We start from the raw sequence: 27,381 nt of genomic DNA, 5'->3' as shown, positions 1-27,381 counted from the left end.
GTTGTAAATTCTAGTTTTTTGACATTCACCCTATGAGAAACATGGATACATTGACCACCTTCTTCCTCCCGCCGAGTGATACCTGATACCGCCAGGGTGTGAAAGGTTTTGTAACCATTAATGTGCAGTGTATTAACCACCCATGTTGCCTGAAAGCATAGTAGATCGAAGACCTCTACAAAATCTATCCATGCGGGGTTAGAAAGTTTTGCATACAGATCTGCCACATTCCAAAATAAGACTTTGCTTGAGCATGTCCTTCCCTGTCCATGATGGCTGGACACAGTACTAGGTTTATCAATGACTGTTGCTAGTGGCCTAAGGTTATGACAAGGATCGGGAATGTATGTGTCAATATTACATTTGTATCAGCGGAATGGAATTCTGCCAGCTCATGAGTGATCAATTTCGGAGCAGTTTTGTGCTTTACCCCAACCGTGTTTGAATCTACTTGGTTAACCGGGGTGTCAAGTCAATCGATATCCTCTAATGTGGGCAGTATATCGAATCTATTTTGCGTAGAAATGCCAAAGGAATACGTTGGGGCACAAAGAGGGCCGCTCAACCAGGAATACGACTGCGTACTGTGTGGGGGAGGATAGAAATAGCCGAGGGGCAATACATTAATATCGTAAAACGATCATTACCAAGTCTAGAGAGAATCTCATGTGTCAATTGTGGCGTTCTGAAAGTCAAAATTATACAGTCTCTCGGGAGAGTTTTGGGGTATATCAACAACAACCGGCGATAATTATCGCTGAGCGCACTTAGCACTCGGATAATTATCGCCGGCTAGCGCCGATTTTTATCGCTGAGATAGCGTGCTATTGGCAACGCTTATCTCATCGGCGATAAAAATCCTAGCGCTAACTGGCTAACGTGAGATTATCGCTGGAATCCCAGCGATAATCTCACGTTAGCTAGTTGATAGGGACTCCCAAACTTAGCCATGATATCCACCTTCCATAGGATATCATGGCTAAGTCAGTCCTGAAGCAGGTGTTAGGAAAGCAGCGATAACAGGTGTTATCGCTACTTTTCCTGACGCTATGCTGCATAGCGCGGGCTTGATGATTTGTCGCTTAGCGACATTTCTCCTACCATGTCAGGTCAGGAACGCCGACTTTGCATCTCATTAGAGATGCAAAGCTGGGCGTTAGAAATCCCCACGCTAAAGCAAGGTTTCATGCGTCAGCGTGACCTTTCTAATATAGCGATAAAATTATCGCCGCTTTTCGGCCGAAAACGGCCGCTAAAGCGGCGATAATCTTTTATCGCCTCGTTGTAAATATGCCCCATAGTCCCTTCTCCCTACCCACCCAACTTTTCTGGCCATCTTGAATTCTTCAAACAGAGCCTTAGTTAGCCCAGTTTTAGTACTGAGCCAGAAGAGAGCCTTGTTTCTTAATGCATCCCAAATTTCATTCGCCTGCGGTGATTTATTTAGGACGTTGGCCAGGAATATAGTGTAGGGGGTAGCCACCGGTGGCAGGTCCAACCTGAAACCTTCCTTGTCTGGATGAATTATAGGGGAAGGACCAGTAGACGAATTTAACCCAATATCTAAACGGCCATTTACCCCAGTAAAATGATGCCTGTGGCCGATGTTATTGCTTGCAGGCATAATCATAGACTTTCAGCCTGTAACTGTCAGGTTGTTGTTATGAAACTCCGATGGACCTAGATTTCTATGTGGCTCAGTGTGATGAGCCACCTTTGAAAAATGATCACCTTGGGATCCGGACCCTTCCTCTTCCTCATTCGACTACCAGCCCCAGCCATAATGGAACAGGTTAGACCAAAACACACACAATCACTTGTAATCAACGGAGGTATCAGAGAAATTTTAACACTGTGCCCTGCGCACCACCAACAAGCCACCCAGCGAGGTCACCCAACAATACCCTCTCTAGACAACTGAAAATGGCATTTCCATTCCTGATCCTACCCAGCCGCCTCTTCTGTACAGAACAATGTGGGCACAAAAAAGAAATATTCAAAGGCTGAGAAACGAAGCCACCCTGGCCCAGGAAACCAACAAGCCCTTCACTGAGGAGAAACAGCAATGCTCAAGTGGCCCCAGGGGCGCCCACCAGAATTAAATCCGCTGTAAAGCTCTTCTAGGTAAACAGACTTAAAAATAGGCTTTTGCAGCAAAATAAATTAGTGCCTTAGGGTAGAAAAACAAAGTCGACTACATATCCATGCTGTACAGAGACCGTGTAATGATCAATGAACCAGAAGGTGACATAACGTGACCCCAGGAGAAACCACTGCACTTTACACAATTAAATTTGTGCATTAATGCAGTACTATAAGCAACCTGTCTGCTAAGGTAGCCAAAACATGGATAACTGTGAAACCCAAGAAAAAGCACAGCACCTTCCAAATTATATTTGGATATTGGATATTGGATAGGTATTTATAGAGCGCTAACGTTCGCTCCCAAGGGAGCATCTTGGCGCTGTAAAACCTAGGACCAGATCACCGGGGGGGAGTTGGAGGACTAGATCGCTATTTGAGGACAACCTACGTGACTGTGCTATGCCGCGACCATTCCATTTGCAGATGGGGGATTTGGGGGGCAGCTGACCACAGGGAGGTCTGCCTTCTGGACAGATTGGGAGGGTGGCAAGGTCCAGGACAAAGCACAGCACCTTCCAAATTATACTTGAGGACAACCAATGTGGTTGTGCTATGCCACAACCATTCCATTTGCAGATGGGGGATTTAGGGGGCAGCTGAACACAGGGAGGTCTGCCTCCCGGGCAGACTGGGAGGGTGGCAAGGTCCAGGACTTTCAATTTGTTTTGGGCTACATTTATGCTTATTTTAGCCTAAGATAATTAGTGGGGTTAGTTGGGCTCCCTGCCACCATTTTAGGTTCAGGTGAAGCCAGAGTGGGGGATCTCCAAATGTGGACAACTTTTTTTAACACCCCAACTTTCAAATAGGGTGTAGAGGGGCACTTTTATTTTGGTACCTATTTTTTTGTCCCAGTTCAACCCTGGTTCTACATAAGAATCCTTTAAAGATTCTGTGCAGGAGCTGTAGCCGGCAGTGTTGCGGAGTTGGTTTGTTGCCTCCTGGCCTAGTGTTTGTTTAGCGGTAAGTATTGCTTTAAGCCATGAAAAGCACTCTCTGCAGTCCCTGACAAGTGAACACCTGGACGGACATGGCACATAGTTCGAGCCTACCATGTTCAGAGATATACTCTCCAGTTCCTCACAGTCTGTCACATGTGAAGAGAGACTCAGCACATAATGAACGCCTGTCCTTTTTAACCCCTTGGCAGCGGCGCGAATTCTGCCGCGGCGCTGGGGGGGTGCGGGGTGAGCGCTGTGCCGCCATGCTCGCGACGGAACCACTCCGTCATGAATCACGGGCGAGCTGTGCTCATGACGGAGTGGTTCGGTCACGACTCCGCCCACTCGTTAATTCGCCCGCACAGGTGGGGAATCAGCGACGCGTGGGCGGAGCGGCCGCAGCATGACGGAACCACTCCATCATGAGCACACGCCGCCCGTGGCTCATGACGGAGTGGTGCCGTCATGGGCACGCAAGGGGTCAAAGATAGACCCTGTGCCTTTCCTTTTTAGGTCTCGCCTGGCTATCGCGTATGCGATCGCACAGCGAGACTTATGTAGGGGCTTCAGAAAATGCTCCCAAAGGCTTCCCAGGCGGATCAGGTGGCAGTTACACGCACATTCCATTTGCCACCAGCTACTTCCTGCGCGTGCGCCGCCTCACGCATTCAGAAAGATTTAGTAAGGGGCACAAGACCTTCGGAATGCGGTTTATGGCCAGTGCATGTGAGGCATTCAAGCGCGAAGCTGGCATCTGGCATCGGACTTGAAAGCAGCAGACTGCTTTCGCCAGCGTGCGCTCGGCCTCACTTCCTGCATCCCCTCTTACAACAATTAACTTTCGTTATAACTCACACCCCATGTGCTCGTTCCCTCCCACCCTTCCTTTGATGTCCGCTTTTCTTGTTGTTTACAAACCACGCCACACACTGCTGCCCGCCTCACACTGCTGCACGCCACACACTGCTGCACGCCACACACTGCTGCACGCCGCACACTGCTGCACGCCGCACACTACCGCACGCCACACACTGCTGCGCACACTGCTGCATTACACACTGCTGCACGGCGCACACTGCTGCACGCCGCACACTGCTGCACGCCTCACACTGCTAGACAAAACAGTGCTGAACGCCTCACACTGCTGCACACCACACACTGCTGCACGCCTCACACTGCTGCACGCCTCACACTGCTGCACGCCTCACACTGCTGCATGCCACACACTGCTGCACGCCTCACACTGCTGCACGCCGCACACTGCTGCACGCCGCAAACTGCTGCACGCCGCACACTGCTACACGCCACACAATGCTGCACGCCACACACTGCTGCACGACACACACTGCCGCATGCCGCTGCACGCCACACACTGCTGCACGCAGCAAACTGCTACACGCCACACACTGCTGCACGCAGCACACTGCTGCACGCCGCACACTGCTACACAAAACACTGCTGCACGCCACACACTGCTGTACGCCACACACTGCTGCACGCCACACACTGCTGCACACCGCACAATGCTACACGAAACACTGCTGCACGCCACACACTGCTGCACGCCACACACTGCTGCACGCCGCACACTGCTGCACGCCACACACTGCTGCACACTGCTGCATTACTCACTGCTGCATGCTGCACGACACTGCTGCACGCAGCACACTGCTGTACGCCACACACTGCTGCACGCCGCACACTGCTGCACGCCGCTGCACACCACACACTGCTGCATGCCTCACACTGCTACACGAAACACTGCGGTACAAAAGGGGGTGGTGATGGACGGAGCATCAGAACCAATCAAACACTCACACCCAGTCAACAGATCTGGGTTTGATCCATCACCGTTCTTTAGCCCACTCTGCCACCCCAGTTCAGACATGGCCATATGCAAATCAGTCCAGCCCGAACTGCCAAGCCATGTCTTTCCTGGACCGGAAACAAGCTTCCTAGGACCGGTTTCTGGCATTTCAGCCGTCTTCAGCCAGGCTTGCTTGAATCCAGTGGCAAAGTGAGCAAGGGACTCACGTCTGAGCATACCCTGCCAACTTATGGCGAACAAAGCGGTACAAAAGGGGGTGGTGATGGACGGAGCATCAGAACCAATCACACACTCACACCCAGTCAACAGATCTGGGTTTGATCCATCACCGTTCTTTAGCCCACGTTGCCACCCCAGTTCAGACATGGCCATATGCAAATCAGTCTGACCCTGTGCCTCATGGGAACAGTCCAGCCCGAACTGCCAAGCCATGTCTTTTCTGGACCGGAAACAAGCTTCCTAGGACCGGTTTCTGGCATTTCAGCCGTCTTCAGCCAGACTTGCTTGAATCCAGTCTGAACTGGGGTGGCAGAGTGGGCTAAAGAACGGTGATGGATCAAACCCAGATCTATTGACTGGGTGTGAGTGTTTGATTGGTTCTGATGCTCCGTCCATCACCACCCCCTTTTGTACCGCTTTGTTCGCCATAAGTTGGCAGGGTATGCTCAGACGTGAGTCCCTTGCTCACTTTGCCACTGGATTCAAGCAAGCCTGGCTGAAGACGGCTGAAATGCCAGAAACCGGTCCTAGGAAGCTTGTTTCCGGTCCAGGGAAGGCATGGCTTGGCAGTTCGGGCTGGACTGTTCCCATGAGGCACAGGGTCAGACTGATTTGCATATGGCCATGTCTGAACTGGGGTGGCAGAGTGGGCTAAAGAACGGTGATGGATCAAACCCAGATCTGTTGACTGGGTGTGAGTGTTTGATTGGTTCTGATGCTCCGTCCATCACCACCCCCTTTTGTACCGCTTTGTTCGCCATAAGTTTGCAGGGTATGCTCAGACGTGAGTCCCTTGCTCACTTTGCCACTGGATTCAAAAAAGCCTGGCTGAAGACGGCTGAAATGACAGAAACCGGTCCTAGGAAGCTTGTTTCCGGTCCAGGGAAGGCATGGCTTGGCAGTTCGGGCTGGACTGTTCCCATGATGCACAGGGTCAGACTGATTTGCATATGGCCATGTCTGTACTGGGGTGGCAGAGTGGGCTAAAGAACGGTGATGGATCAAACCCAGATCTGTTGACTGGGTGTGAGTGTTTGATTGGTTCTGGTGCTCCGTCCATCACCACCCCCTTTTGTACCACTTTGTTCGCCATAAGTTGTCAGGGTATGCTCAGACGTGAGTCCCTTGCTCACTTTGCCACTGGATTCAAGCAAGCCTGGCTGAAGACGGCTGAAATGCCAGAAACCGGTCCTAGGAAGCTTGTTTCCGGTCGAGGGAAGGCATGGCTTGGCAGTTCGGGCTGGACTGTTCCCATGAGGCACAGGGTCAGACTGATTTGCATATGGCCATAACTGAACTGGGGTGGCAGAGTGGGCTAAAGAACGGTGATGGATCAAACCCAGATCTGTTGACTGGGTGTGAGTGTTTGATTGGTTCTGATGCTCCGTCCATCACCACCCCCTTTTGTACCGCTTTATTCGCCATAAGTTGGCAGGGTATGCTCAGACGTGAGTCCTTTGCTCACTTTGCCACTGGATTCAAGCAAGCCTGGCTGAAGACGGCTGAAATGCCAGAAACCGGTCCTAGGAAGCTTGTTTCCGGTCCAGGGAAGGCATGGCTTGGCAGTTCGGGCTGGACTGTTCCCATGAGGCACAGGGTCAGACTGATTTGCATATGGCCATGTCTGAACTGGGGTGGCAGAGTGGGCTAAAGAACGGTGATGGATCAAACCCAGATCTGTTGACTGGGTGTGAGTGTTTGATTGGTTCTGATGCTCCGTCCATCACCACCCCCTTTTGTACCGCTTTGTTCGCCATAAGTTTGCAGGGTATGCTCAGACGTGAGTCCCTTGCTCACTTTGCCACTGGATTCAAGCAAGCCTGGCTGAAGACGGCTGAAATGACAGAAACCGGTCCTAGGAAGCTTGTTTCCGGTCCAGGGAAGGCATGGCTTGGCAGTTCGGGCTGGACTGTTCCCATGAGGCACAGGGTCAGACTGATTTGCATATGGCCATGTCTGTACTGGGGTGGCAGAGTGGGCTAAAGAACGGTGATGGATCAAACCCAGATCTGTTGACTGGGTGTGAGTGTTTGATTGGTTCTGATGCTCCGTCCATCACCACCCCATTTTGTACCGCTTTGTTCGCCATAAGTTGTCAGGGTATGCTCAGACGTGAGTCCCTTGCTCACTTTGCCACTGGATTCAAGCAAGCCTGGCTGAAGACGGCTGAAATGCCAGAAACCGGTCCTAGGAAGCTTGTTTCCGGTCGAGGGAAGGCATGGCTTGGCAGTTCGGGCTGGACTGTTCCCATGAGGCACAGGGTCAGACTGATTTGCATATGGCCATGTCTGAACTGGGGTGGCAGAGTGGGCTAAAGAACGGTGATGGATCAAACCCAGATCTGTTGACTGGGTGTGAGTGTATGATTGGTTCTGATGCTCCGTCCATCACCACCCCCTTTTGTACCGCTTTATTCGCCATAAGTTGGCAGGGTATGCTCAGACGTGAGTCCTTTGCTCACTTTGCCACTGGATTCAAGCAAGCCTGGCTGAAGACGGCTGAAATGCCAGAAACCGGTCCTAGGAAGCTTGTTTCCGGTCCAGGGAAGGCATGGCTTGGCAGTTCGGGCTGGACTGTTCCCATGAGGCACAGGGTCAGACTGATTTGCATATGGCCATGTCTGAACTGGGGTGGCAGAGTGGGCTAAAGAACGGTGATGGATCAAACCCAGATCTGTTGACTGGGTGTGAGTGTTTGATTGGTTCTGATGCTCCGTCCATCACCACCCCCTTTTGTACCGCTTTGTTCGCCATAAGTTGGCAGGGTATGCTCAGACGTGAGTTCCTTGCTCACTTTGCCACTGGATTTAAGCAAGCCTGGCTGAAGACGGCTGAAATGCCAGAAACCGGTCCTAGGAAGCTTGTTTCCGGTCCAGGGAAGGCATGGCTTGGCAGTTCGGGCTGGACTGTTCCCATGAGGCACAGGGTCAGACTGATTTGCATATGGCCATGTCTGAACTGGGGTGGCAGAGTGGGCTAAAGAACGGTGATGGATCAAACCCAGATCTGTTGACTGGGTGTGAGTGTTTGATTGGTTCTGATGCTCCGTCCATCACCACCCCCTTTTGTACCGCTTTGTTCGCCATAAGTTGGCAGGGTATGCTCAGACGTGAGTCCCTTGCTCACTTTGCCACTGGATTCAAGCAAGCCTGGCTGAAGACGGCATAAATGCCAGAAACCGGTCCTAGGAAGCTTGTTTCCGGTCCAGGGAAGGCATGGCTTGGCAGTTTGGGCTGGACTGTTCCCATGAGGCACAGGGTCAGACTGATTTGCATATGGCCATATCTGAACTGGGGTGGCAGAGTGGGCTAAAGAACAGTGATGGATCAAACCCAGATCTGTTGACTGGGTGTGAGTGTTTGATTGGTTCTGATGCTCCGTCCATCACCACCCCCTTTTGTACCACTTTGTTCGCCATAAGTTGGCAGGGTATGCTCAGAAGTGAGTCCCTTGCTCACTTTGCCACTGGATTCAAGCAAGCCTGGCTGAAGACGGCTGAAATGACAGAAACCGGTCCTAGGAAGCTTGTTTACGGTCCAGGGAAGGCATGGCTTGGCAGTTCGGGCTGGACTGTTCCCATGAGGCACAGGGTCAGACTGATTTGCATATGGCCATGTCTGAACTGGGGTGGCAGAGTGGGCTAAAGAACGGTGATGGATCAAACCCAGATCTGTTGACTGGGTGTGAGTGTTTGATTGGTTCTGATGCTCCGTCCATCACCACCCCCTTTTGTACCGCTTTGTTCGCCATAAGTTGGCAGGGTATGCTCAGACGTGAGTCCCTTGCTCACTTTACCACTGGATTCAAGCAAGCCTGGCTGAAGACGGTTGAAATGCCAGAAACCGGTCCTAGGAAGCTTGTTTCCGGTCCAGGGAAGGCATGGCTTGGCAGTTCGGGATGGACTGTTCCCATGAGGCACAGGGTCAGACTGATTTGACTATGGCCATGTCTGAACTGGGGTTGCAGAGTGGGCTAAAGAACGGTGATGGATCAAACCCAGATCTGTTGACTGGGTGTGAGTGTTTTATTGGTTCTGATGCTCCGTCCATCACCACCCCCTTTTGTACCGCTTTGTTCGCCATAAGTTGGCAGGGTATGCTCAGACGTGAGTCCCTTGCTCACTTTGCCACTGGATTCAAGCAAGCCTGGCTGAAGACGGCTGAAATGCCAGAAACCGGTCCTAGGAAGCTTGTTTCCGGTCCAGGGAAGGCATGGCTTGGCAGTTCGGGCTGGACTGTTCCCATGAGGCACAGGGTCAGACTGATTTGCATATGGCCATGTCTGAACTGGGGTGGCAGAGTGGGCTAAAGAACGGTGATGGATCAAACCCAGATCTGTTGACTGGGTGTGAGTGTTTGATTGGTTCTGATGCTCCGTCCATCACCACCCCCTTTTGTACCGCTTTGTTCGCCATAAGTTGGCAGGGTATGCTCAGACGTGAGTCCCTTGCTCACTTTGCCACTGGATTCAAGCAAGCCTGGCTGAAGACGGCTGAAATGCCAGAAACCGGTCCTAGGAAGCTTGTTTCCGGTCCAGGGAAGGCATGGCTTGGCAGTTCAGGCTGGACTGTTCCCATGAGGCACAGGGTCAGACTGATTTGCATATGGCCATGTCTGAACTGGGGTGGCAGAGTGGGCTAAAGAACGGTGATGGATCAAACCCAGATCTTTTGACTGGGTGTGAGTGTTTGATTGGTTCTGATGCTCCGTCCATCACCTCCCCCTATTGTACTGCTTTCTTCGCCATAAGTTGGCAGGGTATGCTCAGACGTGAGTCCCTTGCTCTCTGTGCCACTGGATTCAAGCAAGCCTGGCTGAAGACGGCTGAAATGCCAGAAACCGGTCCTAGGAAGCTTGTTTCCTGTCCAGGGAAGGCATGGCTTGGCAGTTCGGGCTGGACTGTTCCCATGAGGCACAGGGTCAGACTGATTTGCATATGGCCATGTCTGAACTGGGGTGGCAGAGTGGGCTAAAGAACGGTGATGGATCAAACCCAGATCTGTTGACTGGGTGTGAGTGTTTGATTGGTTCTGATGCTCCTTCCATCACCACCCCCTTTTGTACCGCTTTGTTCGCCATAAGTTGGCAGGGTATGCTCAGACGTGAGTCCCTTGCTCACTTTGCCACTGGATTCAAGCAAGCCTGGCTGAAGACGGCTGAAATGCCAGAAACCGGTCCTAGGAAGCTTGTTTCCGGTCCAGGGAAGGCATGGCTTGGCAGTTCGGGCTGGACTGTTCCCATGAGGCACAGGGTCAGACTGATTTGCATATGGCCATGTCTGAACTGTGTGGCAGAGTGGGCTAAAGAACGGTGATGGATCAAACCCAGATCTGTTGACTGGGTGTGAGTGTTTGATTGGTTCTGATGCTCCGTCCATCACCACCCCCTTTTGTACCGCTTTGTTCGCCATAAGTTGGCAGGGTATGCTCAGACGTGAGTCCCTTGCTCACTTTGCCACTGGATTCAAGCAAGCCTGGCTGAAGACGGCTGAAATGCCAGAAACCGGTCCTAGGAAGCTTGTTTCCGGTCCAGGGAAGGCATGGCTTGGCAATTCGGGATGGACTGTTCCCATGAGGCACAGGGTCAGACTGATTTGCATATGGCCATGTCTGAACTGGGGTGGCAGAGTGGGCTAAAGAACGGTGATGGATCAAACCCAGATCTGTTGACTGGGTGTGAGTGTTTGATTGGTTCTGATGCTCCGTCCATCACTACCCCCTTTTGCACCGCTTTGTTCGCCATAAGTTGGCAGGGTATGCTCAGACGTGAGTCCCTTGCTCACTTTGCCACTGGATTCAAGCAAGCTTGGCTGAAGATGGCTGAAATGCCAGAAACCGGTCCTAGGAAGCTTGTTTCCGGTCCAGGGAAGGCATGGCTTGGCAGTTCGGGCTGGACTGATCCCATGAGGCACAGGGTCAGACTGATTTGCATATGGCCATGTCTGAACTGGGGTGGCAGAGTGGGCTAAAGAACGGTGATGGATCAAACCCAGATCTGTTGACTGGGTGTGAGTGTTTGATTGGTTCTGATGCTCCGTCCATCACCACCCCCTTTTGTACCGCTTTGTTCGCCATAAGTTGGCAGGGTATGCTCAGACGTGAGTCCCTTGCTCACTTTGCCACTGGATTCAAGCAAGCCTGGCTGAAGACGGCTGAAATGCCAGAAACCGGTCCTAGGAAGCTTGTTTCCGGTCCAGGGAAGGCATGGCTTGGCAGTTCGGGCTGGACTGTTCCCATGAGGCACAGGGTCGGACTGATTTGCATATGGCCATGTCTGAACTGGGGTGGCAGAGTGGGCTAAAGAACGGTGATGGATCAAACCCAGATCTGTTGACTGGGTGTGAGTGTTTGATTGGTTCTGATGCTCCGTCCATCACCACCCCCTTTTGTACCGCTTTGTTCGCCATAAGTTGGCAGGGTATGCTCAGACGTGAGTCCCTTGCTCACTTTGCCACTGGATTCAAGCAAGCCTGGCTGAAGATGGCTGAAATGCCAGAAACTGGTCCTAGGAAGCTTGTTTCCGGTCCAGGGAAGGCATGGCTTGGCAGTTCGGGCTGGAATGATCCCATGAGGCACAGGGTCAGACTGATTTGCATATGGCCATGTCTGAACTGGGGTGGCAGAGTGGGCTAAAGAACGGTGATGGATCAAACCCAGATCTGTTGACTGGGTGTGAGTGTTTGATTGGTTCTGATGCTCCGTCCATCACCACCCCCTTTTGTACCGCTTTGTTCGCCATAAGTTGGCAGGGTATGCTCAGACGTGAGTCCCTTGCTCACTTTGCCACTGGATTCAAGCAAGCCTGGCTGAAGACGGCTGAAATGCCAGAAACCGGTCCTAGGAAGCTTGTTTCCGGTCCAGGGAAGGCATGGCTTGGCAGTTCGGGCTGGACTGTTCCCATGTGGCACAGGGTCAGACTGATTTGCAAATGGCCATGTCTGAACTGGGGTGGCAGAGTGGGCTAAAGAACGGTGATGGATCAAACCCAGATCTGTTGACTGGGTGTGAGTGTTTGATTGGTTCTGATGCTCCGTCCATCACCACCCCCTTTTGTACCGCTTTGTTCGCCATAAGTTGGCAGGGTATGCTCAGACGTGAGTCCCTTGCTCACTTTGCCACTGGATTCAAGCAAGCCTGGCTGAAGACGGCTGAAATGCCAGAAACCGGTCCTAGGAAGCTTGTTTCCGGTCCAGGGAAGGCATGGCTTGGCAGTTCGGGCTGGACTGTTCCCATGAGGCACAGGGTCAGACTGATTTGCATATGGCCATGTCTGAACTGGGGTGGCAGAGTGGGCTAAAGAATGGTGATGGATCAAACCCAGATCTGTTGACTGGGTGTGAGTGTTTGATTGGTTCTGATGTTCCGTCCATCACCACCCCCTTTTGTACCGCTTTGTTCGCCATAAGTTGGCAGGGTATGCTCAGACGTGAGTCCCTTGCTCACTTTGCCACTGGATTCAAGCAAGCCTGGCTGAAGACGGCTGAAATGCCAGAAACCGGTCCTAGGAAGTTTGTTTCCGGTCCAGGGAAGGCATGGCTTGGCAGTTCGGGCTGGACTGTTCCCATGAGGGACAGGGTCAGACTGATTTGCATATGGCCATGTCTGAACTGGGGTGGCAGAGTGGGCTAAAGAACGGTGATGGATCAAACTCAGATCTGTTGACTGGGTGTGAGTGTTTGATTGGTTCTGATGCTCCGTCCATCACCACCCCGTTTTGTACCGCTTTGTTCGCCATAAGTTGGCAGGGTATGCTCGGACGTGAGTCCCTTGCTCACTTTGCCACTGGATTCAAGCAAGCCTGGCTGAAGACGGCTGAAATGCCAGAAACCGGTCCTAGAAAGCTTGTTTCCGGTCCAGGGAAGGCATGGCTTGGCAGTCCGGGCTGGACTGTTCCCATGAGGCACAGGGTCAGACTGATTTGCATATGGCCATGTCTGAACTGGGGTGGCAGAGTGGGCTAAAGAACGGTGATGGATCAAACCCAGAACTGTTGACTGGGTGTGAGTGTTTGATTGGTTCTGATGCTCCGTCCATCACCACCCCCTTTTGTATCGCTTTGTTCGCCATAAGTTGGCAGGGTATGCTCAGACGTGAGTCCCTTGCTCACTTTGCCACTGGATTCAAGCAAGCCTGGCTGAAGACGGCTGAAATGCCAGAAACCGGTCCTAGGAAGCTTGTTTCCGGTCCAGGGAAGGCATGGCTTGGCAGTTCGGGCTGGACTGATCCCATGAGGCACAGGGTCAGACTGATTTGCATATGGCCATGTCTGAACTGGGGTGGCAGAGTGGGCTAAAGAACGGTGATGGATCAAACCCAGATCTGTTGACTGGGTGTGAGTGTTTGATTGGTTCTGATGCTCCGTCCATCACCACCCCCTTTTGTATCGCTTTGTTCGCCATAAGTTGGCAGGGTATGCTCAGACGTGAGTCCCTTGCTCACTTTGCCACTGGATTCAAGCAAGCCTGGCTGAAGACGGCTGAAATGCCAGAAACCGGTCCTAGGAAGCTGGTTTCCGGTCCAGGGAAGGCATGGCTTGGCAGTTCGGGCTGGACTGTTCCCATGAGGCACATGGTCAGACTGATTTGCATATGGCCATGTCTGAACTGGGGTGGCAGAGTGGGCTAAAGAACGGTGATGGATCAAACCCAGATCTGTTGACTGGGTGTGAGTGTTTGATTGGTTCTGATGCTCCGTCCATCACCACCCCCTTTTGTACCACACGAAACACTGCTGCACGCCACACACTGCTGCACGCCGCACACTGCTGCACGCCGCACACTGCTGCATGCCTCACACTGCTGCATGCCCCACACTACTGCACGCCACACACTGCTGCACGCTGCACACTGCTGCACGCCGCACACTGCTGTACGCCGCACACTGCTACACGAAACACTGCTGCACGCCACACACTGCTGCACGCCACACACTGCTGCACGCCGCACAATGCTACACGAAACACTGCTGCACGCCACACACTGCTGCACGCCACACACTGCTGCACACTGCTGCATTACTCACTGCTGCATGCTGCACGACACTGCTGCACGCAGCACACTGCTGCACGCCGCTGCATGCCACACACTGCTGCATGCCTCACACTGCTACATGAAACACTGCTGCACGCCACACACTGCTGCACGCCGCACACTGCTACACGCCACACACTGCTGCATGCCACACACTGCTGCACGCCACATACTGCTGCATGCCGCACACTGCTGCATGCCACACACTGCTGCACGCCGCATACTGCTGCACGCCGCACACTGCTGCACGCCTCACACTGCTGCACGCCGCAAACTGCTGCACGCCGCACACTGCTGCATGCCTCACACTGCTGCATGCCCCACACTACTGCACGCCACACACTGCTGCACGCTGCACACTGCTGCATGCCACACACTGCTGTACGCCGCACACTGCTACACGAAACACTGCTGCACGCCACACACTGCTGCACGCCACACACTGCTGCACGCCACACACTGCTGCACGCCGCTCAATGCTACACGAAACACTGCTGCACGCCACACACTGCTGCACGCCACACACTGCTGCACACTGCTGCATTACTCACTGCTGCATGCTGCACGACACTGCTGCACGCAGCACACTGCTGCACGCCGTACACTGCTGCACGCCGCTGCACGCCACACACTGCTGCATGCCTCACACTGCTACATGAAACACTGCTGCACGCCACACACTGCTGCACGCCGCACACTGCTACACGCCACACACTGCTGCATGCCACACACTGCTGCACGCCACATACTGCTGCACGCCGCACACTGCTGCACGCCACACACTGCTGCACGCCGCATACTGCTGCACGCCGCACACTGCTGCACGCCTCACACTGCTGCACGCCGCAAACTGCTGCACGCCACACACTGCTGCACGCCGCACACTGCTGCACTCCACACACTGCTTTTATGCGAGTTTATGCTAATGGCATTGTAAATGACAATGCCTTTTATTTGTTTTAAAACCAAAACATAAATAAAAGGCATTGTAATTTTACAATGCCAATAGCTCAAACTCTTATAAATGCGAGACCTATTGCATTGCAAATGCTTGTTAAAGACAGACCCTGCACCGACAATCTTCTCTTATAGTCGGTTCCTCCACTTTATGACTGCTGTGTTTGCACATTTACAAATGAAGGCATCTCTCATGCACAGCCAATAATGGCAAGCAATTGCCTTCAAATATTAATCCTTATTCATAAATGTCTAATCCATGTACTATCATCCTTATTGCAGTCAGTCATTTCGCTGCAGTTTGGCTGTGTTCGATTACTGTAGTTCACCCACTCCAGCATATCCGAGGCCAGCAGATATATTCAGCGATCAGGCTAAAATTGTCAAACTGCATGGAGTAAGTGAGGGCTTGAACGGCTGGCCCATCTTTACACATCTCTGACAGTCTGCCATTTATAGAGACACCCACACAATACTGCCAATTATAACAAGGATTGGCAAGGCCAATAGGTTTCGCCAGTGCAAGAGCTATTGTCCTTGCCAATGTCTTTTAGCCATGTTATACAGCATGGTGGAGTGGAATGGAGTACAGTAGAGTGGTGGAAAGTGGAGTGGTGTAGAGTGAAGAAGAGTGTCTTGGAGTGGTGTACAGTAGAGTTAAGCGGCATACAGTGGAGTAGCATAGAGTTGAGTGGTGTAGTGAATTTGCACGGAGTAGAGAGGTACATAGTAGAGTAGAGTGATACGGAGTAGAGTGCAGTGGCACAGAGAAGGGCGTGCAGAGTAGAGTAGCATGGAGTGCAGTAGTGTAGAGTGGTGCAAAGTAGAGTGGTGCAAAGTAGAGTGGTGTCAAGTGCAGTGGCGTAGAGTGCAGTGGAATGCAGTAGAGTGCAGTGGCATAGAGAGCAGTGATGCAGAGTAGAGTGTAGTGGCATGGAGTAAGTAGAGTGGTGAAGGGTGCAGTGGCGTAGAGTGGTTAAGAGAGGAGTGGTGTAATTGAGTGCAGTGGTGAAGTAGTCAGTGGCATAGAGTGGTGCAGAGTGCAGTGGCGTACAGTGCAGAGGAATAGAGAAGAGTGCTGAAGAGCAGAGTGGCGTAGTAGAGTGCAGTGACATTGTTCTGTTGCGTAGAGTGCAGTGGCATAGAGTAGAGTGATGCAGAGTAGAGTGCAATGGCATAGAGTAGAATTCAGTGGTGTAGAGTAGAGTGGCATAGAGTAGAGTGGCATGTGTGGACTGGGGTAGAGTGGCATTGTGTGGTGTGGCATGACATTGAATAGAGTGGCACGGAGTGGAGTGGCATAGAGTAGAGTGGTGTAGAGCAGAGTGGTGTTGAGTGTAGTGGTCCCTAGTGGTGCAGAAGAGAGTATCATATAGTGCATTGGGACAGAGTGCAGTGCAGTAGATTGGTGCAGAGTAGCGTAGAGTGCAGTGGCATAGAGTAGAGTGGCACAGAATGCAGTGACAGAGAGTAAAGTGTTGCAAAGTGGAGTAGAGTGGCATAGAGCAGAGTGCACTGGCGTAGAGCGCAGTGGCATAGAGTAGAGTGGTGCAGAGGAGAGTACCGTAGATCGCAGTACAGTACAGTAGTGTTGAATGCAGTGGCATAGAGAGCAGTGATGTAGAGTAGAGTGCGGTGGTATAAAGTGCAGTGGTGTAGAGCAGAGAGGTGCAGAGTAGAGTGCAGTGGTGCAGAGTAGAGTGCAGTTACGCAGAGTGCAGTGGCATAGAGTGACTGCAGTGGTATAGAGTGCAGTGGCGTGGAGTGGTACAGAGTAGAGTGGCATAGATTAGAGTGGCGTAGAGTGCAGTGGTGCAAAGTGGAGTGGCATAGAGTACAGTGGTGTAGAGTAGAGTAGAGCAGCATGGGGTGCAGTGGCATAAAGTGAAGTGGGAAAAGAGAGAGTCCTTTGGACAAAGCTACGTAGTCTACGTGCTTAACAGACTGCTACACTTAAGACCTATCCGAAACCTCACTCTAGTCACTCACTCTTACTGGAGACGATTAGACCATATATAGTGAACAGGTGAGTAATAAACAGTAAAATAATGTAAAAAACAAAAATGTACAAAAATAGATTTATTCACAAAATCACAAATAAAAAGGACCAGTACAAGCATTAACATAATATCTGACAATAATCATATAAACAATTCATAATTACAATAAATTGGCAAACGACGTAAACAATAAATACTAAAAGAAATAGAGTATAAAACAGACAAACAACATATGTCTTTTAAAATTTTACATACCCGTGATATAACAATGCATATGGCGCGAAACTTGGTGTTTTTATAATTTTCCACTCGTTCCCTCGCCCGTGTTCACGGATTATGTGGTTAGAAGGGAGTCGACGCGTTTCGATGGGTATAAAATATTTCCATCTTTATCAAGACAAATTGATAAACTCTCTTGAATTGAAAGGAAAACTTTTAAACAAAACCAATAAAAACCTGTATAATAAAGAAACACAAACATCATTCCATTGTTTCCAATATCTAGCTAATAAACAAGAGCATTCAGTTGTCGTATCAACAGATGTGATGTATGATGATATCTCAACCTGACTTTAACATGGAAAACATACAACGGAAACGTACTATATAGAACGCACATCTTTAAAGAAAAGGACATTCTATTTAAGAATAAGACTTTCCATTATAAGTCCCATTTATGTCAGGTATAAGCAAGATATATAATCAAATTATCAAATGACAATTCACAGAAAGAATAGTCTCTGAATATATATGGTACAATCTACTCCTGCCTTGGATCTATTACGTCTGAGATGACAAAATAGAGGAAGTACTCCCCTTGTCCGGCACAGAATGGCCATGCTTAAAAACATGACTACCAGAATGTTACCAAAAATAGCAGTCTGGCATAAACAGTGCATACGCCGTCTAGGCAAAACCTAAAAATTGGCTCAGCTGACAATCCCAGTCTGTTATTAGTTGTTCCTCATTCTTTTGAATGGATGGCGGTGTTCACTTTTCTTTTTCTACAAAGTGAGAGGATTTTGTAAAGGAACTATGTGACAATCTTGCTGGAAGTGTGAAAGGAAAAGCTGTAGTATGATATTTTTTATCTAACACACAACACAATGTAAAAACCTGATAGCAAACTTTACAAAAAAGCATAAATGAGGCACATTTTTAATTCTGAAGTGTGAGGGAATCAAAGATTTTAATAGGATCAAAATAATTCAAGACACTTTACTTAGTGATGTGCAAATGATAAAGATGTGCAGAAACCCGTTTCCCACACATCGTCGTTTGTGCACTAAATAGTTATATCAGTTTAATCAATGGAAAATGTTCCGTCTGTAAATGACAATGTGCTACCACACCGGGCTTTGGTAATATATTTACAACAGTATGCATCTAAAATGCATCATTGGCTACATGCTATACCCAAACCACTCTCCAACAGAATGGGTGCGGTTAATTTGCTACACTTGTTCTTTGTGTGACACTTGGATTTTTCATATGACTTCAGTGATCCAAGATTTATGGTAACACCTACACTGAAGACTTGCCAGAACTGCTTCTGTTATAGGCGGGTCCTGCCCCCTAACCAGGGCTTTAAGTGGGCCGGGTCTGCCGGGTCTGAGCACCGGCAGTTTTTTTTTGGGGCCCTCGAAACTGGTCTCTATCGGGCTCTATTTTCGTGGCTACTAAAGGTAGTCCGTTCTTTATTTTTTTTTTTTTCGGACCCGTTTTGAGGGCCCAAAAAAAAACTGCCGGTGCTCAGACTCTGCCCACTGTTGCTGCACTGTTAGGCAGTGCTTTAAATGGAAAAAGAGAAGTGCCGGTACTCACCAAATTGATAGGGGTGAGCCTGGGAGGTGCGTGTCTGGGGGCGTGGCTTCAAGGCAGCCTTGTACACTATCAGCATTTTCTTCTTCACTGTTCAAAGTGCCTTTGGCCAAGTTCTGCCCATAGCTGCAGGGTGTAATTAGCGTTTGTTGTAACTATATATAGCGTGAACTTAGCCCGAGGGCATTAACATGAGAAGCAGAAGTTTTACGCGAAAGCAGACTTTTTTTTTTTTTCAAGGCACTGTGACAGACAACGGATCTGCAAACTTTCCCTATAACTCACAGCGCGACAGTTCCAATGTCGAGACCTCTAGCTTAGAAAAACACAGGTGTCTTCCTGTCCTGTTGCGCTGTCAGGGTGTGAGCAGGGCCGGCCTGTTTTAACACCTCATTGTCCCTTTCTTCGCGCTCCTTTCACCGTCTCACCCCTGCTGATACACACACCAACAGACCCATCACCGTGAGGCAGCTAAACTATCGGTGATTTAGGTGAGCTGGGGAGGTCCCGAGGCGTTTGGGTTCAGGCCAGGGGGCAGTCACTGCTTAGCTCAACTCAAAAAGGACCCCCTGCTGCCGCATTTCAGTCTCTATTAGCAAGGGCGCCAAATTTCTCTCCGCCTAAGGCGCTATCTTATCAAATGCCGGCTCGCAGTGTAGGGCTGCAGCCGCAACCTAGCGCCGGAATCCACTCGACATTAACTGTCAAGCACCCATAACCTAGAGCAGAGCTTTCCAAACTCTGTGTCGGGACACAGTACTGTGTCGCCTGCCGTGCTTGGGTGTGTCGCGCAACGACAAGGAGATGCTCTATTCTTTCTTTCTAGGACCTACAGTGACGTAAGTGCGTGACGGACCTGTTTATTCAGGAGTAAGCATCCTCATCCGTATAATCTGTGATCCTGTTTTCAGAGCCGTTAGTGTTTCCTTTCCGAACACTGTCTCTATGAGGACCAGAGGTCGAAGTGAGCAGGATCGGCAGGGCACGGCGTGCCCGTAATTCTTTAATTTCACAGAGTCCGTTCCCCAATTTCTGTTTTTTAACATGCCTACCCGACTCGAGAAATCACGACGGACGATAGTTAAGGCTGGGCTTTGGGGACAGGCAGAACGGGCAGAGAAGACAAGGAAAGTGTCCAGTTCTCCTGCCGCTGGCAGCTGCACGCACCCCCCTCTCTTTGTTCCTCCTCTTCCCTCTCCTTCTGTCTCACGCCTCCTCATTTGGTGAAAATCGAGACTTCAAGAAACAGGTATTACCTACTCTTTGCTCCTTTCGTTTATTTGCTCCCCTGTGAAATGGATCCAAAAAAGAAAAAGACTTTTGCTGAAAACGTCGTATTTCTGAAATTGTTCAGTTTTTAAGTGCAGCCTCGGGGTGGAGAGAAATAAAACATTCAAAATATGAATAACTAACTCAATCAAGACAGAGTGGTTGTAAGGTGGCCAGATTGATTTATTCACACAAACACATTAGCGCCACTTCACAGTGTTTGCCAGTGAAGCGCTACTTTTGTTTTCTCGTCTCTCTTTGAACAGCATTGCTTTCCCTGGGTGGGAATTGTGCACTATTCCTGGAGGTACTGAAATACCAGATTGATGGGTGAACTAGAAAACAAAATGTGTACAGTGGCTATGTGTACACGAATGAGGGGCCATATCATCAAGTAACGGCGATAACATTTTCGCCGCTTTAGCGTCAGGAAACTGCTGCTAAACCGGCGATAATGCACTTGATAATATGGTTTTGGTAATTTGTGAATTCTTTACAGATGTTACTGCAAACAACTATGCTGCAAGCTTTTCCCTATTAATAGCAATATTTCAAAGGCACAAGGATGACATCTGATTGCATTTGTCCCTGTCCCACTGGCCTTATGGCAGAACAAGTCTAATATGTTTCTGACTCTGCTGCGGCCCACAATAATCGAGCACCGTGACGTTGACGAGATGGGACAAATACATACAAAATGGGGACTTAATACATGGAGCTGATCACGGGGGAAGAGAGTGCTGCATTGAATGCATTGTGTTCACTGAAAAATAGCCTAGAATAGATAAAAGGAAGATACATGAAGACGCCACGTCAGAAGAGTATGTAGCGGCGATAGTGCATGCCAGTGAAACCCCATTTCCTCCTGATAAAAATGATGAAGATGTCTGACATGCTGCCCGGCCGTGTGCCTTTAAAAACAAAATTTGATTAATACTGTGACTTTCATTTTAAACGGGCAGGGCCTTCTCTATTTAGCCCCCCCCCTTCCCCTAATTTTGGAACCTACTATTTTACAAATTGCATCTTAGCTAATCCTTCATAGGCTTTAAAAAGGAACTTCAGACTTACTTATTGTAGGCGTATCACATTTTGTATGCCCCGCGCCTAAACCCCCTTCGGAGTACTATGGGCCTGAGTAAAGCAGGCAGTCAGACAACACTGACTGCACAAGAGCATTACGTGGCAGAGTGAATGCAATTATGCATAGGGCGACAGTGGAGCAGTCAGTAAGCAGCCTGAAGTCTTTAACCAGCAGCACGTAATTACGAGGGTAAAGTAACACGTGGGACTTTTCTTGTTACTTTACCAGACAGTACTTTACCAAGTAGGTATTTTTTCAATGTCATAATATTTATGCCATTAAAAAGGGGGCGGTTTAAGGGTTCAGGTGGTGGGACGAGTAAGGTTTCAGTGTCGTAAGGGTTATAAGGGGTGTTTAGGGCAGCCGCGGCCCATGGCGGGAGTTCCGTGGGGTGGAAAGGCGGGGCGGGGCAGGGTGGGGGGTACTAAAAACCGGAATATGGATAATTGGAGGTAAGTAAACAATTAATTAAAACAAATTTCGTAGCGCGCGCTGCATCGCTCTGCATCGCACAACTAAATTTGTTTTATTTATTTAATTGTTTACTTACCGCCAATTATCCATATTCTGGTTTTTAGTACTTCCCCACCCTGCCCCTTCCCCGCCCCACCTTTCCGCCCCACGGAACTCCCTCCACGCCGCGGCTGGTTTAGGGTTCATGGGTGGATGAGGGTAAGGGGTATATAGGGGTTTTAAAGGGTTTAGGGATCGATAGGGGTATCCGACCTTCAGAAAGGATGGTGGTGATAGGAAAGAATTAAGACTTAATTCTTTCCTATCACCACCATCCTTCACGTTTTTAGTCCTGGCCAGGGGGTCCAAGAATACATTTTTGAGCAGTGACACCTCTGAGCTAGTTTTAACTTTCACAGCACTTCTCTTTTGGTGATCCCAATATACATTGGCAAGACATATATGTATATTTTACATGTTTGTATTGTCTTCATCCAACTTGCTTAAAGGGTTGGCTGTGCGTGCACCCGCCCTTTTTGTACCGTAAATCACTGGGGCATGTGTCAATGTGTGCATGATTATATTCTTGTTTCAGGCACAAACTTAACCATACACCCAGTTTTGCCAATCATTGTCTTTGTTAGAACAGATTCACAATTGCTTTATTAACCTTCCTGCTTTCTCGAATTTGCTTGAAAATGCACCATTTGCCCACTATTTTTTCAAACTTTTCTCAGGGGAGAACCACCCCGAACCCCGCTCGCTCGCATTACCGTGTCACTAGGTCGCGATTGTCTAAAAGGTGTGTCACCAACATGAAAAGTTTGGAAAGCTGTGACCTAGAGACTGACCACAGCATGCCACTAGGAGTACCGGTACTCTCTTAACACAAGGAGAAGTCCCGGTACTCAATGGGAGAACACGGAGAAGTGCCGGTACTCATGATTTTTTTAAGCACACAGTGCTAGTTATTTTGATTTAGACCACGCCCCTACTCGGATAGGCCACGCCCCTTCAAGACATTAACCACGCCCCTTTTAGAGCACCCCCGGTTTTTTTTTCCCACTTAAAGCACTGCCCCTAACGATGTCATTGAAATAGGCCCTGCACCCGGCTGCAGTCGGTCACGTGTAAAGATAGCCTCATGAGTCAGTGAAATATTGAGGGCCCAATTCACAAAGGGCCTCTGCACTTGTGGGCAGACCCGACGGTCGTATTGCGGTTTCTCATTGCGGATGTCTCGCCACAAGTTTGCTCCACCCCACGAATGCGGATCCGCCACCACGAGTGGAGGCCCTTTGTGAATCTGGCCCTGTATTTCTAGCACCGACTGTGCTTCCTAGCACTAGAGATCTTGCCCCAAGTTCCCATGTGCCCACTCAGTGTATTGTTAGCTGTGTCACGTGTTCCTTTTTGTTGCCAGGTCCTAGAATTCTTCAAGCAGCGCTGCAGTCCGGTGGCAGAAAGTCTGAAGAACACGACAAACCAGGGCATCGGGGACCATTTTCGACTGAGGCGCTGAAATAACATAGACAGCAAAACCTAAAGCTGGCATCAAGGCCCGCAAGCACTGCGAAGCTGGAAGTGCTGAACCCCGGCGGGATCAAAGATCGGCTTGTCTCGCAGAAACTACAACCCTGGAACCTCTGGATTTGAATCGCACGGAGATTTATCAGAGAATGGATTTCATTGAATTCAAGAGAAGTGGGGGGCGGGGAATGGGTTTAATGACTCTGCATCACGTACCACAATACATGCACGTTTTTACTCAAATATATGCGAGTTTTTACAGTGAAAGGGGCGAAGGCATACAAGCAATTTCCATGAAACCCTTTCTGGCAGTTTTGCAAAACTGAAATGAGCTGAAGACAGACATGTAATCCTTTCCCGGTTGTACCTGGAGTGAGTGTCAGTGATATCCCCGCCTGCGTCTCAGAGAGCACGAGACTGGACCCTCCATCACGAAGACTCGAGGCTAACCAGTTGCCTATACACTCTCAAGGAGACCCCAAAACACACCGCACTCGTATACACACCACAACACTCTCTGCAGAGGCAGCCCAAACCTATGTACAGAAACACATATTTGACAACCCGATTCAGGAGGCGTCGTTGCCCCTAAAAACACTCCTGTTCGCACAAACGCCAACTAATTGGCTTACACAAGCACATACCTGCAGACGAAGATACCCACAGTCCCACATCTCCACAAACAACATTCACCTGCCCACAAAAACCTAAGCTGTTTTCGTTTTTGTTAGACTTTCTATCTTTATTTTCTTAACTTGTTTTCTCCGTATTCATTTTCTGTGGCTTTTCAGTGCGGTTTTATAGCGTGGTAACCAAAGCTAAACTCAGTATTGTAAATGTGGTATGACCAATAAACCATGGGATGGAATATGATTTCTCTGCTTCTTTTCACTGTAGCCCTGTTAAAGTATTCTAGTCCATCATTTGCTTTTTTCTTTCTTGGGTATGGTTATTTATGGTTTATTAAGCTGTTATCATTACAACTTGCTCCTTCTCAGAGATGCCACAATGCAGCAGTTTCCTACCAATATTCTGGCTATGTTTTGGGTTACTCTGTGTCCTAGCTGTATGTATTGTATTTAATTGCATTTACATAGCGTTTACTACCCCTGACAAGGCACTGAAGCGCTTTTTCGGCGAGTAGCACGCTACTCCGGAACCCATAAAGGATTAGTGTTGAATTAGTATAGTGAAATATGAAAGTCATTTGAGTGGTGGATAGGTTAGTCAGTTATTTGGATTCAGAAGGATAGTGGAAGGATAGAAGAGGGAAAAAATGGTTTGTATTTATATAGCGCTGATGGGGTGTTGAAGCGCTTTTTTGGCGAGTAGCACGATACTCCGGAAACCCATAAAGGATTAGTGGTGAATTAGTATAGTGAAATATGAAAGTAGTTTGAGTGGTGGATATTAGTCAGTGATTTGGAGTGAGAAGGATAGCGGAGGGCTAAAAGAGGGACAAAGGTTTGCATTTATATAGCGCTTGTTTCCCCTGATAGGGTGTTGAAGCGCTTTTTTGGTGAGTAGCACGCTACACTATTGATAGAGGTATCGGGTGAGAAATAGGGTAGTGCATTGGAAAGAGTAGTAGAAAGAAGTTTGAGATGAGTCACATGTGGTTGCCTGCTTTATAGTGTTATTTACAGAGCGCATCTGAAGTCCATGGGTGTGAGCGATTATTGGTCAAATTATGATGAAATTAGATAACCTATAACAGAGGAAGCTCTTGCTGTATCAGAATTTAAATATGGAGACTGGGACAGAGAATCCTTAAAAAGAGAGAATATCTTTAAGAAACTTAGTAAAAGCAGCTGTCCATGGTTACTCCCCTGGCAGTGTCCAAACCTGATACCTGGCTTAAACGGCAATAGAAAGCCCCAATATCAAAGAAAGTCAGTTTGATGACAAAAGTAGTTAAACCGAGGGCTCTTTGAAGCACTGATAGCTTCTCAAGTCAGAAAACATCCAACAAAGGCACTTTTGCAGAGTTAAGCTTAATAAGTATAGCATAAGAGAGCGAGGGCGCCCAGGCCGAACAGCTTTCCCCTGGAATTCTACTACTGTACTGTGAGACTGGTGTGTGGCTTGATTCGCAAAATGTTGTATGAGGCAAGGAGAAAGGGATGTCTACCCTAAGAACTTAGACGGGTGACCATTGACATTATTCATATGGAGGGTAAATCACTGGACCAGAGTGTTTCTCACTTTCCAATTACGCTGTTGAATACAGAGGTCAAAATCCTTGCCAAAAAACCAAAGTGATCGACAAATTGATCGGACTTGACCGATCGCGATTCATGCCCACACACTCCACCTGCCATAACTTACGGCAACTATTTGGATGCCCAGCAAGGTGACAGGCCTTCGGGGAGCCCACTGTGCCGGTGTCCTTGGATGCCAAGAAGGCCTTCGACTCAGTCGAATGGCACTTCCTCCTTGCCGTACTGGCCAAGATGCGGTTTGGTATGGACATAACATTCCTAAGGCCCTGTAAAGTCTGAACATCTATGGTGAGTACTTGAGAATCCACACCAATTGGCACAAGTATGTGGCCTTCCCTTTTGATAGAGTGGATTTGGCCCATGGGCTGGACATGCCCGCTGAGGTGGTCCCTCGTTTGTTTCCGATACCTAGGAATCCAGGTAAAGTGGACCTGATGGAGTTGCAGAAATCCTACTTGGCCAGGGTATTGGAGGGTAACAAAGCACACTCAAGTCACTTGAGGTCTCTCCCCTGTCTCTGATGGGCAGGGTGACCCTCTACAAATTATTGCACGCCCCAAATGACCAGATAAATTGCAGAACACGCTTTGAGGTTCCGTAACCATTTTTTCTAGCAGTAAATGGCGTTACTCACGCGCTCCTGTGGGACGGGGACACTACGGATTGCATTGCAAACGCTGGCTAGGGTCCCTTTGAAGGGCGGCTAGCAATCCCACCTGGGCATTGGCTACACAACAAGAACCCTTGACTCAAGGCAGACAGGGAATCCATGGCCTCACATGGGAATATATCAACAAGAGACCCCTCTCCAACAGACCTGGTGGTTAATGCAGGGAAGGTGTCCACGGCCAAAATGGGATGGAAGGGATGGCTGTCGGTGGTGCACCCAATATGGGATTCAGCGGGACTGGGAGAGCTTAGTGGACTGGAGTGCAAAATGCAGTGGTACATTATTGGGGTATCTAAATTCAGGGGTATTCTATATTGCGAAATCCCAAGTATTCTGATACTGACAGGTCCACCATGCTCTCTGGGGGTACAGACAGGTGTCCCAGGAGGTGCAGGAGGAAACTCCGCTAGAGTTCAGGATCATTGGGGTCCCCCTTAAGAGACATGCAATTTCCCAAATTTATCGGACACTGCTCTCTAACTGCCAGCCGACCCTCACGAAACTACAGGACAGTTGGGAGACTGCCCAAGTACACTACACTCTTTTGCAATGTGGGCTGACAGTGGCACGGTGGCACATTGTGAGATGGCGGTGGAGCAGTGAGCCCCCTTTGGTGGCACAGTGGAAAATGGACCTGGACTGGTACATAAGTACAGAGCTCACGGTGTATAAGGAATGGGCGCCCTCACATACCCAGCTGTGCATAGGGTTATCCATTTTCTCTTTCGGACTACCTTTAAAGCCCCTCCCTGATCCCGGCACTTCCATCCTTAATTAAGCCTGTTTATTGGTGCTTTGCTTAAGGATGGGCCACCACTGAAAGAGCACGGCTGTAATTAATTATTTTGAACTCCTTCTCTGTTGAGGTGGCGCGTGACATATAGCTGGAGTGGGCCAGGATGCGGTGGAATCAGAGATGGCTGCAGCTCAGTCACTAGATTGCACACCAGTATTTGCTTGTAGACAGATACTTTTGAACCCTGTGAGTCATATATGAATGTTACCATACAACATCATCCAATAGCCCATTCGCTGACTACACATTAAACCGTGCAGTGATCTCAATCAGATCCCATCCGTATGCCTCAGGGCCAGGATCTGCATACATGTAATAAATCATCTGTTTTCGAACATCTCGTGGACTGTATGGCATCATTCACATGTGCTACACCAGCAGAAATGCCCCTGTTAGGAAGTGATGGTAGAGAGGCGGCAA

General features: G+C 49.4%; 1 protein-coding gene across 1 annotated transcript in view; it reads left to right on the top strand.

The window, feature by feature from the left end:
* ENPP7 (ectonucleotide pyrophosphatase/phosphodiesterase 7) overlaps positions 1-24,146 on the top strand; it is a 121,510-nt gene extending 97,364 nt beyond the window's left edge. Inside the window, exon 6 of the mRNA XM_085617446.1 lies at positions 23,167-24,146. Coding sequence (XP_085473572.1) covers positions 23,167-23,173 — 7 coding nt within the window. The 3' untranslated portion in view covers positions 23,174-24,146. The remainder of the gene's footprint in view (positions 1-23,166) is intronic.
* The last annotated feature ends 3,235 nt before the right edge of the window (positions 24,147-27,381 follow it).

Source organism: Triturus cristatus, chromosome 7, assembly GCF_964204655.1.
Source record: "Triturus cristatus chromosome 7, aTriCri1.1, whole genome shotgun sequence".
NCBI lineage: Eukaryota > Metazoa > Chordata > Amphibia > Caudata > Salamandridae > Triturus > Triturus cristatus.
This window is presented reverse-complemented; position numbering and strand designations above follow the sequence as displayed.